This window comes from Panthera uncia (genome assembly GCF_023721935.1).
Source record: "Panthera uncia isolate 11264 chromosome C1 unlocalized genomic scaffold, Puncia_PCG_1.0 HiC_scaffold_3, whole genome shotgun sequence".
In the NCBI taxonomy this organism is placed as follows: Eukaryota; Metazoa; Chordata; class Mammalia; order Carnivora; family Felidae; genus Panthera; species Panthera uncia.
This window is the reverse complement of record NW_026057584.1, coordinates 29,713,821-29,729,339: the sequence shown is the minus strand read 5'-3', so window position 1 is coordinate 29,729,339 and position 15,519 is coordinate 29,713,821. Positions and strand designations below refer to the sequence as shown.

General features: G+C 39.0%; 1 protein-coding gene across 2 annotated transcripts in view; it reads left to right on the top strand.

The window, feature by feature from the left end:
- ZDBF2 (zinc finger DBF-type containing 2) overlaps positions 1-13,837 on the top strand; it is a 32,584-nt gene extending 18,747 nt beyond the window's left edge. For both annotated transcript variants that reach the window (XM_049615065.1, XM_049615066.1), the window contains one exon: positions 1,769-13,837. In XM_049615065.1, coding sequence (XP_049471022.1) covers positions 1,769-9,146 — 7,378 coding nt within the window. In that variant the 3' untranslated portion in view covers positions 9,147-13,837. The remainder of the gene's footprint in view (positions 1-1,768) is intronic.
- Positions 13,838-15,519: the final 1,682 nt, after the last annotated feature.

The window sequence follows — 15,519 nt, the reverse complement described above, 5'->3', positions numbered from 1 at the left end:
AATTGGATTGTTTTTGGTGTGTTGAGTTGTAGAAGTTCTTTATATATTTTGGATACTAACCCTTTATCAGATATGTCATTTCCAAGTATCTTCTCCCATTTGGTAGGTTGCCTTTTTCTTTTCTCTAACGTTTGGTTATTTTTGAGAAAGAGCACGCGTGCGCCCACATGAGTGTGGGAGGGGCAGAGGGAGAGAGGGAGACACAGAATCCGAAGCAGACTCCAGGCTCTGAGCTGTCAGCACAGAGCTCACAAACCTTGAACTCACACACCTTGAGATCATGACCTGGGCTGAAGTCAGACACATAACTGACTGAGCCACTGAGGCACCCCGAGTGGTAGGTTGCCTTTTGGTTTTGTTGATTGTTTCCTTCACTGTGTAGGAGCTTTTCTTGGGTGAAGTCCCAATAGTTTATTTTTCTGGAAACATACCTAGGAAGAAGTTGTTCTTACTGATGTCAGAGACGTTGTTACTGTCTGTGTTCTCCTTTAGGATTTTAATGGTTTCATATCTTACATTTAGGTCTTTAATCCATTTTGAATTTATTTTTGTGTTTGGGAGCATTATCTCCAATAGCCAAGTTACGGAAACAGCCCAAACGTCCATTGACTGATAAATTGGTAAAGAAGATGTGGTATATATATACAACGGAATACTGCTCAGCCACGAAACAGAACAGAATCTTGCCATTTGTAACCATGTGGATAGAGCTAGAGAGTATTATGCTAAGCGAAATAATTCAGTCAGCGAAAGACAGATACTGCATGATTTTACCATATGTGGAATTTAAGAGACAAAACAAACGAGCATAGGGGAAAAAGAGAGGAGAGACACGCCAAGAAACAGACTCTTAACTATAGAGAACGGATGGTTACCAGAGGGGAGGTGAGTGGGAGGATGAGTGAAATAGGTGATGGGGATTAAGGAGGGCACTTGTGATGAGCACCGGGTGATGTATGAAAATTCTTGAATCACTATATGGTACACCTGAAACTAATATATGACACTCTATGTTACCTAACTGGAATTTAAATAAACACTTCAAAAGAAACGACAATGTGTTAAGATTTGTGAATTCACAAACTAACATTTGTGAATGATTACTATTTTCCGGGTCTTTTAAAAAATGCTCTTTACGTAGCAAAACTAATGTACTCCTCAAAACAATTTCTTGGGGGAAAATAATACTATATTCTTTCTCTAGGAGAAAACCGGAGGCTGGAAGGTGAAGTGACTGATGTTAAACATTTTACTGTTTACCGCTCTGATATATGGCTTTTTTTTTTAAGAACAGCTTTTCATGTTTAGGAGCCATCTGTGTTGATTTTATTCTTTTTTAATTAAAAAAAAAGTTTTTTTTTAAAGTTTATTTGAGAGAGAGATTGCGGGTGGGGAAGGGGAAGAGAGAGAGGGAAAGAGAGTCCTGAGCAGGCTCTGTGCTGTCAGTGCAGAACCTGACTTGGGGCTTGAACTCAAGAACTGTGAGATCATGACCTGAGCTGAAACCAGGAGTTGGACACTCAACCAACTGAGCCACCCAGGTGCCCTGCCATTTGTGTTTATTAAGTAGCAATTGGTGGAGCTCCCTCCATCTCCTGCACTGATTTACCTACCTGAAAACACACATAGTGTACAGCCTCATGGGATTGCCTTGATTCTTTGTCCCCTTAACAACTGGGCCCAGGATGCAAAGAAAATAACCTTTATTATGCCTTTACCTTAACATTCTATTAGAATATATTTATGGATTTTTCTCCTTGGTTTCTAGATCAATGCAAAATGAGAGACTTCTTACGAATACTGCGTCACCTACCGTGTCACCTACTGCGTCACCCTCTGAAGTGGTTCCTGTTGATGATTGTATTTCTGAAGAAATGACTGATGATGCCGCTGGTGTCAAAGGAGAGAGCTCCACCAAGGGTTTTGAACCTAGTAAAGAGTTACATTCTAGACCTAGTAAATCTCAGGAATACATACAGGGGGTTTCAGTTAGACCATCAGTTATCCAAAAACTGGAGAAGGGACAGCAGCAGCCCTTGGAGTTTGTTCATAAAATTGGGAGTGGTGTGAAAGAATTTAATCCAGTTGGTATTGGTCAAGCTACAAATAATAGACAGAGCTTAATATGTCCCTCGGTGATTTCTAGTGCTCCTGCTAGTTGTTTACCTGGAAGTTCCTATGACAGACCGGTTACAACTAAAACGACTAGGTCACCAGCAGCAGCCAGTTTGGGTCCAGTCAGAAAATGTGACCCAAACAAAGTTGACAGATACCTTGAACAGCCAGACAGGGGCTCTAGAAATTCTGTGCTATCGTCCAATCTAGAAACTTCTTCAGTTTCATATCAGAAACCTAAAGAATCAGACAGAAAATCTTTATGTACAAATTCAGATAAATTGATTATACGGGAAGATGTAAAGTCTCAGTGTAAAACTTTGTCAACTGGCGCTAAAGTCCGTGAATTTATGGGTACTGAAGGCTCTTTAAAATCTGAATCTCTTTCCAAATTGGCTGTAAACCAAGCAATCAATGTGAATAAAACTGGTATGCCTTCTAATAAAGGACTCTTTGAAGATGCTGCTGCAAAGCACCGTGAGAAATTCTTTTCGGGTATGGATCAGACCCAAGAGGAAAAGCATTTGGTTTTTAATAAGTCAGCCTTTTTGGAACAGAAGAGCTCAGTGATTTCTGAAACAAAGTTTGCTCGTGGCTGTCTTCAGTCAGCGTGTAATCAGCCCGAAGAGGCTGCACAAGACCTTTGGAAGGAAGAGCAAGTTGACCAAGAAGATAAAAACTATGAATCGAGAGCTTCTGAAATGAGTTTTGACTGCAGTTCTTTTCATTCACTGACTGACCAGTCTAAAGTGACGGCCACAGAAGTAAATATTTCAGAGGAAGTATATGCTGATCTGCAGTGTAAGAACGATAAATCTTATGTTTCTGAAATAAGTTCTGATGGTGCTGGCTCTCTTCAGTTGGCTACCAACCGGACTCAAGTAATTGTTAAAGGTGTAAGTGTTCAGAAGGCAAAGCCTATTAGCCTGGTTGATGAAAGCTATGAATCTAGTGATTCTGAGATTAATTTTGATTGTGATGCCTTACTTCAATCAGCCGATGACTACCCCCGACAGCCTGCAAAAGAAGGAAACCTTTCTAAGGAGGAACACCTTGACTTGGTTGATAAGAACTATGGGTCTAGTAGCTCCGAAATAAGTACTGATTCTGCTTTGCCTCTTCAGTCGCTGGGTGACCAACTCCCAGTGGCTGTCACAGAAGCAAAACTTCAGAAGGTTCACATTGGCTTGGTTGATAAGAACTATGGATCTAGTTGTTCTGAAACAAGTACTGACAATGATGTTTCTCTTCAGTCAGTAGTTGACCATCCCCAACTGGTTGTCAAAGAAAGAAACCTAAAGGATAGACATGTCTATCTGAAAGATAAGAGCCATACATCCAGTAGTGCTAAAGAACATCTTGATTATGTGGTCTCTCTTGACACAGTGATGGATGAATCTCAGAGGGCTGTTGAAGAAATAAGTCTTCTGGAAGAGAAGAATGAACCTGTGGATATGAACTATGATTCTCATGGTTCTGAAATGAGTTTCCACACAGATGCTCGATTAATGGCTGGCCAATCAGGAGTAATAGTTAAAAAAGTAAACCTTCGAGAAGTACCTGTTGACCTGGAGGATAAGAGTGTTAAGTCTAGCAATTCTGATCAGAGTTTTGATTCTAATGCTTCTCTTTATCAATCGGTTAGTGATCAGCGTCAAGGGGCTCTGGGTGAAATAAGCCTGAAAGAGTTAAATTTTGATATGGAAGTTAAGAGCTATGGATGCTCCAGTTCTGAGCTGACTTTTGAATCTGATCCCCCTGCTAGGTCAGGTACTGAGCAGTCTGAGATGGACATTGAAGAAATAAGAAAAAGGCACATTAATTTGGAAGATCACTGTGGTTCAAATAGTTCTGGAATAACTTTTGATTCTGATACTGCTTCCCGCTCAGGAGGTGACCAGTCTCAAGTAGCTATTTATGTGGAGGAACCTAGTCCTCTGGAAAATAAGACTCCTAAGCCTTGTGTTTCTGAAGTAACTTTTGACTCTGGCATACCTGTTCAGTCGGGAATGAATCAACCTGGACTAGCTGTTAAAGAAGTAATCGTTCAGAAAGAAGACTATATCCACTTGGGAAGGAAGAATGTGGAACCCAGTGGTTCTGAAATAAGTCTGGATTTTTATGTCCCTCCTCATTCAGTGATTAACTCTCCTGAAATAGCTTTGGAAAAGCTAAATCTTCAAAAAGAAGAGCAGATCTACCTGGAAAGTAAGGTAAATGAACCTAGTGTTTCTGAATTAAGCTTGGATTATATTTTTCATTCAATTACTGGACATTCTAAAGATCCCCTTCAAGAAGTCAACCTTCAGAAAGAAGAGCACATGCACTTAGAAAATAAAGGTAACAGACCTGGTATTTCTGAAATCAGTTTGAAACCTGACATGTCTTTTCATTTAGTGACTGATCATCCTAACATAGCTGAACCTGACATGTCTTTTCATTTAGTGACTGATCATCCTAACATAGCTGTGAAAGAAACAAGCCATCAGAAAGAACACATAAGCGTACAAGATAAGGAAAGTGAATTAAGTGTTTATGAAACAGGTTTGGATTCTGGTGTCCACCTTCATCAGTCAGTGACTCAGAAGCCTGAAATAGCTGTTAAAGAAATATGGCTTCAGAAAGAAAAGCTTGTTAAATTCAAAAGTAAAAGTGCTAAATTTAGTGGTTCTGAAACAGGTTCTGATGTACCTCATTATTTAGTGACTGAACCTCAGATAGCTGTCGAAGAAATCAGTGTTCAGAAAGAAGAACATGTTCTAGAAAAGCGTGACAAATACAGTAGCTCTGGAATAATGTTTGCTGACGTCCCTCCTCAGTCAATGACTGAAACACCTCACATCGCTGTTTTGAAGGAGGACCGTGTTGACCCGGAAGGTGAAAGTACTGGATCGAGAGGTTTTGCAATAAATGTGAATATCGGTGCCCCTCTTCATTCAGTCATTGGTCAACCTCAGCCAACCCTCTTGAAGGAAAGAAACGTTCTTCTGGAAGATAAAAACAGTGAATCTAGTCATTGTAAGGTAAGGTTTGATTATGGTGACCCTCTTCGGCCATTGACTGGGCAATTTCAGGAAGTGGTTAGGAGAACAACCCTGTGGAAGGAAGAGGATATTGGACTGCAAAATAAAGTGTTTGAAACTAGTGGTTCTAAATTAATCCATGGTTCTGGTGTTTCTCTTCAGCCCGTGGCTGATCAGCCTGAAGTGGCTGTTAAACGAGTAAACCTTGAGAATGAAGGTCATGTGAATGTGGAAGATAAGCACAGCCAATGTAGTGGTTCTGAAATGAGTTTGGATTCTGATTTCTTGGTTCAGTCCATAGTTGATCAACCTCAAATAACTATTTTGGATCAGGACCATATTGAGCTAGAAGAGAAGCACAGTCGGTCTGGTGGTTCTGAAATAAGTTTTGATTCTGAGGATCCTCTTCAGTCAGTGGCTGACCAGGTTAGAAAAACCGTTAAAGAAATAAGCCTTTGGAAGGATGAAGTTGATGTGGAAGATAAGAGGGATGAAGGTGATGTGGAAGATAAGAGGGATGAAGGTGATGTGGAAGATAAGAGGGATGAAGGTGATGTGGAAGATAAGAGGGATGAATCCAAGGGTTTTGAAATTGTGTATGATTCTGATATCCTTTTTCAGTCAGTGGCTGGCCAAACTGAAGAAGTCGTTAAGGAGATCAACCTTTGGAAGGAGCACGTTGACTTGCAAGGGAAGATTGTGGAACCTATTGGTTCTAAAATAAATTTTGATGCTAATGAACCTCTCCAGTCTGTGGCCAATGAAATTCAAGAGGCTATTACAGCAGAAATAAATCTTCTGAGGGAAGGGCATGTCTGTCTGGATGATAAGGGCTATGAACCCAACGATTCTGAAATAATTTATGTTTCAGATATCCCTCTTCAGTCAGTAGTTGAGCAGCCACACATTTTGGAAGGGGAACATGTCAACTTGGAAGATAAGAGCAATGTTTCTTGTCCCGAAATAACTTTTATTTCCGATGATCATCTGCAGTCAGTGGCTGACCAGCTTCAAAAATCTGTTAAAGAAGTAAGTCTTTGGAAGGAAGACCGTATTTACCTGGAAGATAAGAGCTATAAACTTGGTGACTTCGAAGTAAGTTACGATTCTGATGTTCCTGTTCACTTTGTGGCTGATCAGTCTCCTCTGACTGTCAAAGAAATAAACTCGCAAAAGAGGGGTCATACTGACCTAGAAAGTAAGAGCTGTGGACCTAGTGTTTCTGAAATAAAATGTGATTCTGGTGTTCATTTTCAGTTAGAAGTTGACCAGTCTCAAGTGGTGTGCAAAGAAATAGATCTTCCGAAGGAACGGCATCTTGGCATGGAAGTAAAGAGCAGTGAACCTAGTGATTCTGAAATGATGTGTGATTCTGATGTTCCTCTTGAAATAGTGGTTAACGAACTTCAGGTGTCAGTTAAAGAAGCAAATCTTCGGAAGATGCTCTTTGTGGACCTGGTGACCAGTGATAGTGATTGTGAAGTGATTGCTGAGTCTGATATCCCTTTTCAGCCAGTGATTGACTCCCCTCACATGACTGTCAAAGAAATCGATTGTATAAACACGGAAGATTTTGACCTAGGTGAGTGCTGTGACTCTTGTGATTCCGAAGTAGGATATGTTTGTGAAGCGTCTCCTCCATCAATGACAAATGAACCCAAAGAGACTTTCAAAGTAGTAAACCAGAAGAAAGACTATATTATTCTCCAAGAGGCCAGCTGCGAGTCTTATGGTTCTGAAATAAAATTTCAAATCGATCCCCCAGATAGGTCTGTGACTTACCCATTGCAAGGCTCTGATAAAGAAATGGTGACATTTGTTGACTCAGAAGCTAAGAGTTGTAGGCCTCATAGTCCTAAGACACACTTTAAATGGGAAGACAATTCTGAGCCTGTGACTAGCAAACTTCAGAAAGCTGATAAAGGAAGCAACTTTTGTCACAGGAAAGACGAAAATACTGGCCGAAAAGATAAGCACTGTGAATCGAGGGGGTCTGCGGGGACTCGCAAAGCCTCTCCTGGGTCAGGAGGCCGTCAAAGGGCTGGTAAAGGAAACCCGAAGTTAAAACATGCAGATCGAGAAAGTAGGAGCTGCGAACCATGCGGTTCTGGGATGAGTTTTCAGTGTGATCGCTCTCTTCAGTCTGATAGTGGCCAGCCTCAACAAGCTGTTAGTAAAAAGGAAGGATTTAAGAAGAGGTCTGCGGACCTAAAAGGAAAAAAAGGCGATTCCCGTTCAGGCCCTGTTCTCAGGGTTGCTTCTGTAAGGAACCGGGAAAAAGCAAAGGAGGTCATAGAAGACAATCCCGATGAACCAGTTCTCGAAGCCTTGCCTCATGTCCCTCCTTCATTTGTAGGCAAGACGTGGTCTCAGATAATGAGAGAAGATGACATGAAAATTAACGCTCTGGTGAAGGAATTCAAGGAAGGTCGTTTCCACTGCTACTTTGATGACGACTGTGAGACCAGGAAAGTAAAAAAAAAAAATTTGAATAAAGGAAAAAAGATTACCTGGGCTGACGTTAGTCAGGACACTGCAGCAATTCAAGTTTTTTCAGATGGTGATGATAATGCAGGTGGCATTTCAGATACTGATGACTTTTCAGTGGCCTTAGATAAACCTAGCCATCATCCTACAGCAAAGAGGCCTTATGAACAATCCTGGCGAGTGGCTTCTCGATGCCAGGCTGTAAAAGTCAGCCATGGAACTCAAACCAATCTCACAAAAGAGTCAGCGACGAAAGCAAGTGGACCAGAGGAAGACTCGCCAACAAGGAAGCGTTTACTTTTACAGAAAGACAGACAAATGAGAAACAGAGTGCAAATTGGAACACTTGAATTTCCTGAAACATGTACTAAAGTTTTGAAGCCTTTGCAACCCAATGCCTTAGTCTATGTTATTTCTTCAAATATGAAGTTTCAGAATGGTGAATCCTTCAACTTTGCTAAAAAGTACCTTGGTGGCAGAAGTAGTCGAGATGTTAGCATACAGTACAAATACAAGCGGAGGTCCTTTGATTACTATGACCCATTGAATAAGAAAATTGTAACGAATCCTCCAGAATCTGACAGAAATAACTGGCTTCAAATTCACTTGAGCGACCTAAGCTCTAGTTCAGATGAAGATGGTCCTGCAGAAGGCTTTGATCCAACAGGCATTTTGACGCTAAGAGATGAGCTAATGGCCTATCCGGGGGCCCGTATTTCTCCCGAACGTGTGCCAAGACCGGGGACTTCGAGTGCTAGTCAAGTTCCATCGGGAAGTAATTTCCAGTCAACTCCTGTAGGCGGCGATGCTGCCAGAACCTCCCCCAAGTCAGCCACACGGAAGATACTGGAAGGTAAAAAGAAGATTCAGAGAAGGAAGATGAAAACTAGCAAGCCAGGTTTCCCCCAGAAGGCTTATAAACCAATTATTCTCCACCAAAAACCCAGAATCGCTTCCGAAAAACCGTCCATTTGGATTCGGACCAAACTAAGTGATATAATTAGGAAGTATATTTCAAAATACTCTGCTTTTTTGCGTCGCAAATATCAGTCCAGGAGCGCCTTTATTCGACTGCATCTTAAGAAAAAATGCGACGTCACTAAGTCAAAGAAGGCGAAGAAACCAGCGAAAATGCCTTTGGGCTCACCGGCTCCCTCGGGGCCGCCGGGGCCACCGGGGCCACCGGTTCCCTCGGGGCCGCCGGGGCCGTTGGTTCCCCCGGTTCCCTCGGGGCCGCCGGTTCCCTCGGTTCCTTCGGGGCCGCCGGTTCCGTCTGTGGCGGCTGCCGAGGGGCAGTTGGGAGCAGTCCCTAGCTGTTCTCTCAAGCCGCCTGTGCAGAACTCTTGGCCCGCTGCAGGAAGAAAGCGGAATGGTACTAAAAAACGCCCTAGGAAGAGAAGAAGAAAGCCTTTTAGACCTGTTAAAATATATGCTTTGAGAAGCTTATATTCTCAGGTACCGTACTCTGATAGGATGAGGACTCGGCTGTCAGACAAATCGCCAGCTAATGAGGCCACCTAGAAGCGTTTCCGTTCAGGCTAGCTGAGGATTCGGTACTTCACTTGAAATACATTTTGTGCACATAGCTTTCCCAGCTTTGGTGGAAAAATTAACCTTCAACTATTTTGCTACAGACATTATTTTTCAGAACTTTTGTAATTCATTTAAAATTCGTGTTTAAGGTCCTTTTTTTTAAAAAAAAAAAAAGATTCAGACACATCCTTTGTCCATTTGCTGTAGAAGAGCTTCATTTTAATTTATATCCATAATTTAGCAGAGGATACATTTTTTCTCCTTCAAATCCTGTCCCTCTTATTTATTTTTTATGGTTGTATCTCATGTCAGCAGGTTATCATATTGCAAAAATGAATGTGGCAAACATTAAATGCTATCTTATTTTTACTTTTTAAAAATTGGAACAAATGAACATGTACTTACATTCTGTGTGTTTCAGAGTGGCATTGTCAATACCGTATTCTAACTGGATAATTAAGGAGAAACTATAATTATCTCAACTTTTGAATGGAGCTGATTTAAATAATCAGAAACAAAATATAATTTATCTTTTAAAGCATTCAAGAAAATGAGATTCCATGATCTTTAATCGAGTTTTTAAAAACTGCCTAGTGATTTTATATACATAAACAGAAACTCCTCCTGCTTCATTTAAATTGGATCTGCAAGTCTCTAACTTTCCTTATTTGGACACACGCACATATACAATGTCTGTAGGCTTTTCTTTAGCATTATTAGATCTTAATGGGAAAATGATCTTGCCAGTGTAATCAATGGTTTCAACCACCTTTATTCCCCTCCACCTGAAGTGTTGGTGGTTTATTATGAAAATCTGGGTTATCTTATGGCCTTACCTCTTCAAAATATTTCAGCCACTACCATATCTTTTTTTGTAACAGCTTGAACTGAAATTATTGGTTTGGTAATTTGGGCAGACCATTAAGTGTCATTAACAAACTATTTGTAATCTTACTATTTCAAAAGATCTAGTGAAACTGATGACCTACACGGAGGCCAATTTTTCAAGGGAAAAACTACCTATTTGTACATTAGTTTGACTTTCCTTAAACTTGCTATCTGATTTTAATAGTTCAAACAAAAGGTGTTAAGCAGTTTGGGTCTGAGATACTCAGAATATGTTTCGATCCTTTATTCAGAGACACTGGTCCAGTTGGTACAGATGCATCCAATTATCCTATTAAGACAAGGATCCTGGATCCTATTCTATCATTAATGTTAAAGGAAACACGAATTTCAACTATATTGTACAAACCATATTTAATTGAAACTAGATCAGTGTACCATGATTTCAGAGATAAAAATGTGTTACTTTAGAATTAATGAAATATAGTGTAACAGTTGGTGTCTAAATGTAGTTTTATTTCAGGGGCCATTTTTAACCTGTGGGTATGTTATGATGGTGTTCTGTTGTAATTTCTTTACTTCTAAATTTAAAACAGTTATTCTGTTGAAAAAAAAAATGGACAAATGTTTATATTTTTAGTTGCAAAGCAACTTCAACCCTGCTTCCTATACAAACCTATTTTAATTCCCTTTCTTAAGACAACATTATGGGCCACTAGTTTAAAATAATCTTCCAATTTTCGTTTGGAAAGCAAACTGTCCTACTGATTAGGAAGTAAACAAGCAGCTAATACGTAAAAATATTCTATTTGTGGGTATTGGTGTCTTTTTCTCCTATAGCTTAGACGCGGTAGTTTCCTTAAGTACTACTAGTAGGCATTCTGGATGCTTTTTGCTTAAGTTAAAAAGCAAGAGATCACATGGAAATGATGTACTCCATAACTGTGAGGTGTCATATCTATTGTGATTACATCATGCAGAGCGGACAGTTCTCACAATTCAAATGATTAAAAGCAGTTAAAAAATTTTACTACTTTTTTCACATTGGAAACTCTTCTAAATACCGTTTTTTTGAGAGAAAAAAGGTTTATATTTAAAATTTATACTACTAAAAATATCAAAGTATAATACAGTCCTGATTATTTTTTTTAACATTTTGGAAATATTTCTAAGTTCCTGTAATCATTATTTTAGACAAGTTTGAAAAGTTGAAACTGTAAAAATTATAATTTAAATTAAATTAGAAATGAATTACTTTCAGAATTTGGTAGGATGTAAGATGTGCCCCTTTGTCAAAATATTTTTGCTTAATTTGCAGATTAGATGAAACAGTTGGATGTTTTTTGTGTATTCAAGAATGCATTAAATTCTTTTAATAGTAAAAAATTAAATTATAACCACAGTGAATATTTTATTATTCTTGTCCTTGTTCAGTATCTTGCATAGATTTTTATTACAATTGTCCCAAGTTATACAGTATGTGGACAATATTGTGTGAAGTGTGTTTTGCATTTGTGCATTTAAATTATTTGTGTAATTAGGGCTCTGAGTGACACTTTTTGGTAAAGAGAAACTATATTTAAATATTCAAGCAAGTATATATTTCCATGTAAAGCTAATGTGAAGACTAATGTATTTTTTATAATGCAGTTTAAAGAGTAAATTTGTTTTCAAAGTTATCAAGATAAAATTTATCAAATATTGAAATTTGTCTCTACTTTCTCCTCATGTTAGGAAGTTTTTCTGGGAATACTTAAGGAATCAGAGAGTAACAAAAACAAGTTCATTTTATAAATGGTCTTAGAGATGATAAATAAGAGAATATAAATGTTGATGCTGGTGAGGAAATAGTTTAACCAAAGATATACAGGTATGTTCATGGAGTAGTCATTTCAAAGGATTAAAATGAAACAACTATTTATTTGACTGGTGGCATAGTGGGTTAGCAACTGTTCACTTTGTATACCTGTATTGAAAGAGTCAATGAACAGGATTGAGTTCAGGAGGCAGTGTCTAGATCATTATTTGACACCTACTGGGAAGAGAGAACCGTAGCGTCTCCAGTATCACAGCGTATATTATAAAGGACAAGAAAAACATGGACGAGTGTACGTATGTCACTGAGGTGGGGGCCTTTGGCCTCAATAGTATTGACTGCTGGGTCTTTTGGTCCCAGATCATATTGTTAAGATACAACAACAGCCTACTTTTTGTGATAAAAAATTACTAAAGTAAAAATCTGTGATGGATGTCCATATTCAATGAAGGACTTTTATGTGGAGAAATAAAATGTGGAACATACTGAAAGATCACGTAATTAGGGAATTAACACATCAAAATGTCAACTTGAGAAAATGAGTGGCTGAGGAAGAGTCTCAACATTTTCTGAAACTTTATTTAGACCCCAAATATTAGGGAAATAATATAGTAAGTTTCCTTTGTTCTTAGACTTTATATGTATATTTAAAAAGTTTTCCCCAAATATTTTGAACTATTTACTTTGATTAAGAAATAGGTCTAGGGTGAATTATCATTTGTTGCTGAATCTTTAAAGTATGAACTTCTACTTTATTTACGTTGATAATTTATTATATGCATGTTGTTTTTCTTTACATGCATTTTATTTTCTAAGTTTTTAAGCTGGACGTGTGTGTGTGCGCGTGTACATCTTGAGCCCTTACAAGTGCCGGGCACTGTTCTAAGCTTTTAAACTGTATTATCTCATTTGATCTTCAAAGAGCCCTTATGAGTTAGGTACTGTGATTGTCACTAAATAGCTCTATGCCTCAATTTTGGGATTACAAATGAGTTGTTATTTAATGTAATCACATGGGGATTACAGTCAATCCCCAGTGCCAGGACACCACTAATCTACTGTCTGTATAGTTTAGCCTTTTCTGGACATTTCATATAAATGGCATCATACAATATGTGGTCTTTGTATCTGGCTTCCTTCATTTACTATAGTGTGTTTGAGGGTCATTCATGTTGTAGCATGTATCAGTATTTTGTTCTTTTTTATTGCTGAGTAGTATTTATAATTAGTTTTTAATGAAGCTGGTAACAGAATGCTGGTCTCCTGATAAATATGATAAAAGCTGTTAGGCTTGAGGCTAGCTGTTCCTTTATAACTCTCATACCTGTTACCCTCGATTACCACCCCAATTCCAAGACCAACTGGATATCTGCCTTTTTAAGTGCCCTTATCCCATACTTGAATGCTTTATACTTCCTCTGTCTTTGACTCTAACTCCCTTTACTGCCTATCTTTGCATTCTTCCCACTGTGCTTTGTGACTTCTCACTTTCAGTGTCAACACATTATCCTGTGTTCTCAGTCTTTTCGCAGTGGATTGCTTGAATGTAACCGAACTGAGAATCCCATCCAAGGTGCCCGTTATCCTACACGTGCTGTAGAGCCAGGAAATGTTGGTGATGGTACTGGTCATTCTTCTTTAAAATTCCTCTCCTATGTGATCCAGTACATACCATCGAAATCAACATGGGTATACCCCTCTTCTTCATAGACCTCACTTGGAATTTCCCGATTGTTCCAAAATGTCCTCTAGAGGTCCAGGATTTGATCCAGGATCACAGACTGTCATGACTGTTGAGTTTCCTTCTGTATGGAGCAGTTCCTCAGCCTTTCTTTGTATTTAATAACTTGACATTTTGAAGTGTGCAAACCAGTTTCTTTGTGGAATGTCCCTCGGTTTGAGTTTGTCTGGTGTTTCTTTATAGTTAATGCTTTTGTGGGGGGGGGGGCAGAAATTCTGTGGACTTCTCAATGTATCATAACCGCAGCCATGTGATGTCAGTTTGAATAAAAGTGGTGATTGAAAATATCCAGTCTTTGTCTTTATCTTAGAGGAATAACTTTTTAATAATCTGAAACGGGGGCTCTCATGGTGGGTAGGTTGAGTTATTAACATATAGTTACACATTTTTTCACAACTGAACTTTGAAGCAGTTGTGACTGAAAATTTTTTTGTTGTATTTATCATCTAACTCATCATAGCTTAAGATAGTAGCTTATGTGTACACTTAAATGTTACTTAAACCCCTATTATGTGCTCGGTCCTCTCTATTGGGTGCCAAGGATCTAAGCATCAACTACACAAGCCTCTACTTGTTCACGTTTATTAGCTGATACGAGTGAAAGAATTTCAGTAGTGGTAAGTTAGTGAACCTGCGATGTAATCCTTAAACTTTCAAAAGATTGTTAAACCTGTATAGATAACACAGGACATTGCTATTTGGCATGGAAAACTTCCTCAACTTTCTGCACAGAGACCATTTGCAAAGCGTTTCTCATCGTTCTCTGGAAGGATTGCTTTCCTGTGTTTGCATTATTACGAATAGTCTCTCCTGTGTTGGTTTGATCCATCAAGATGAATTGTTTCTATATAGACTCTCTTAGATAGTTGTCTTATCAGGGCACAGAAAAGACTTCTTAAGGATGAGTATACATATATACATTAGATACTTGAGTTATCATCAGCTCTTTTGAACTGGATAAATAGAGGGTTTATTAATTTTTTTGGAGAGTTGTAATTAGGGTCACAGGTAATAAATGATATTATGTTGTCCATTGAGCTGAAACTAGTTTACTAGGTGAATGCCCACTTGAAAATATGCTTATTGTCTACCATGATTATTTCACTGTACCAAATGGTGGTCGCCTAGTAACTGGTTCTTACTACAGTCTGACACAGTGACCTTCTTACCTCTAGGATATGTTTAGGTGAGTATTTGAAGTAGCACTGATGGCTCTATAGAGTCAGAGAAACCTCTTGACCCTTAGAAGTGATCATCTTTGCGTTTTCATACTGGGTGTACTACTTGACATTTATAACCCAGCACAGCTACAAGGTTCTTTTTCTTCCTACAGAGAAAGCATCTCGAGCGGAATATAAAAAGTTGCATGACAAAGCGTGACAATCTTTTGAGAACAAATAGTAACCCCATATTGCCCAGCATAATCAGTGGCAACGGCCAGGTAGCATTTGGAGCTAGGACATTTCTTCTACTGTGCTGGATGATCATGTGAAGAGGCAGAAGGTGAGGCAGAATAAAAGTGGCAGAATGAAAACAAAGCTAAATTTTAGTATTCCCCATAATGGGGTGGCCCCTTTATTTTTATTTTTTTTCTTCAATATTGGTAATTTATTTTTTATTGTTTTTTAAATATATGAAATTTATTGTCAAATTGGTTTCCATACAACACCCAGTGCTCATCCCAACAGGTGTGGGGGGTGTCCCCTTTAAAAGTTGATGAAAGCTGGGCTAGTTAAAAAATTTGTTTTAACGTTTATTCATTTTTGAGACACAGAGATGAGCATGAGTGGGGGAGGGGCAGAGAGAGAGAAGGAGACATAGAATCCGAAGCAGGCTCCAGGCTCTGAGCTGTCAGCACAGAGCCTGATGCGGGGCTTGAACCCACCAGCCGTGAGATCTTGACCTGAGCCGAAGTTGGACGCTTAACTGACTGAGCCACCTAGACGCCGTTGGGCCGT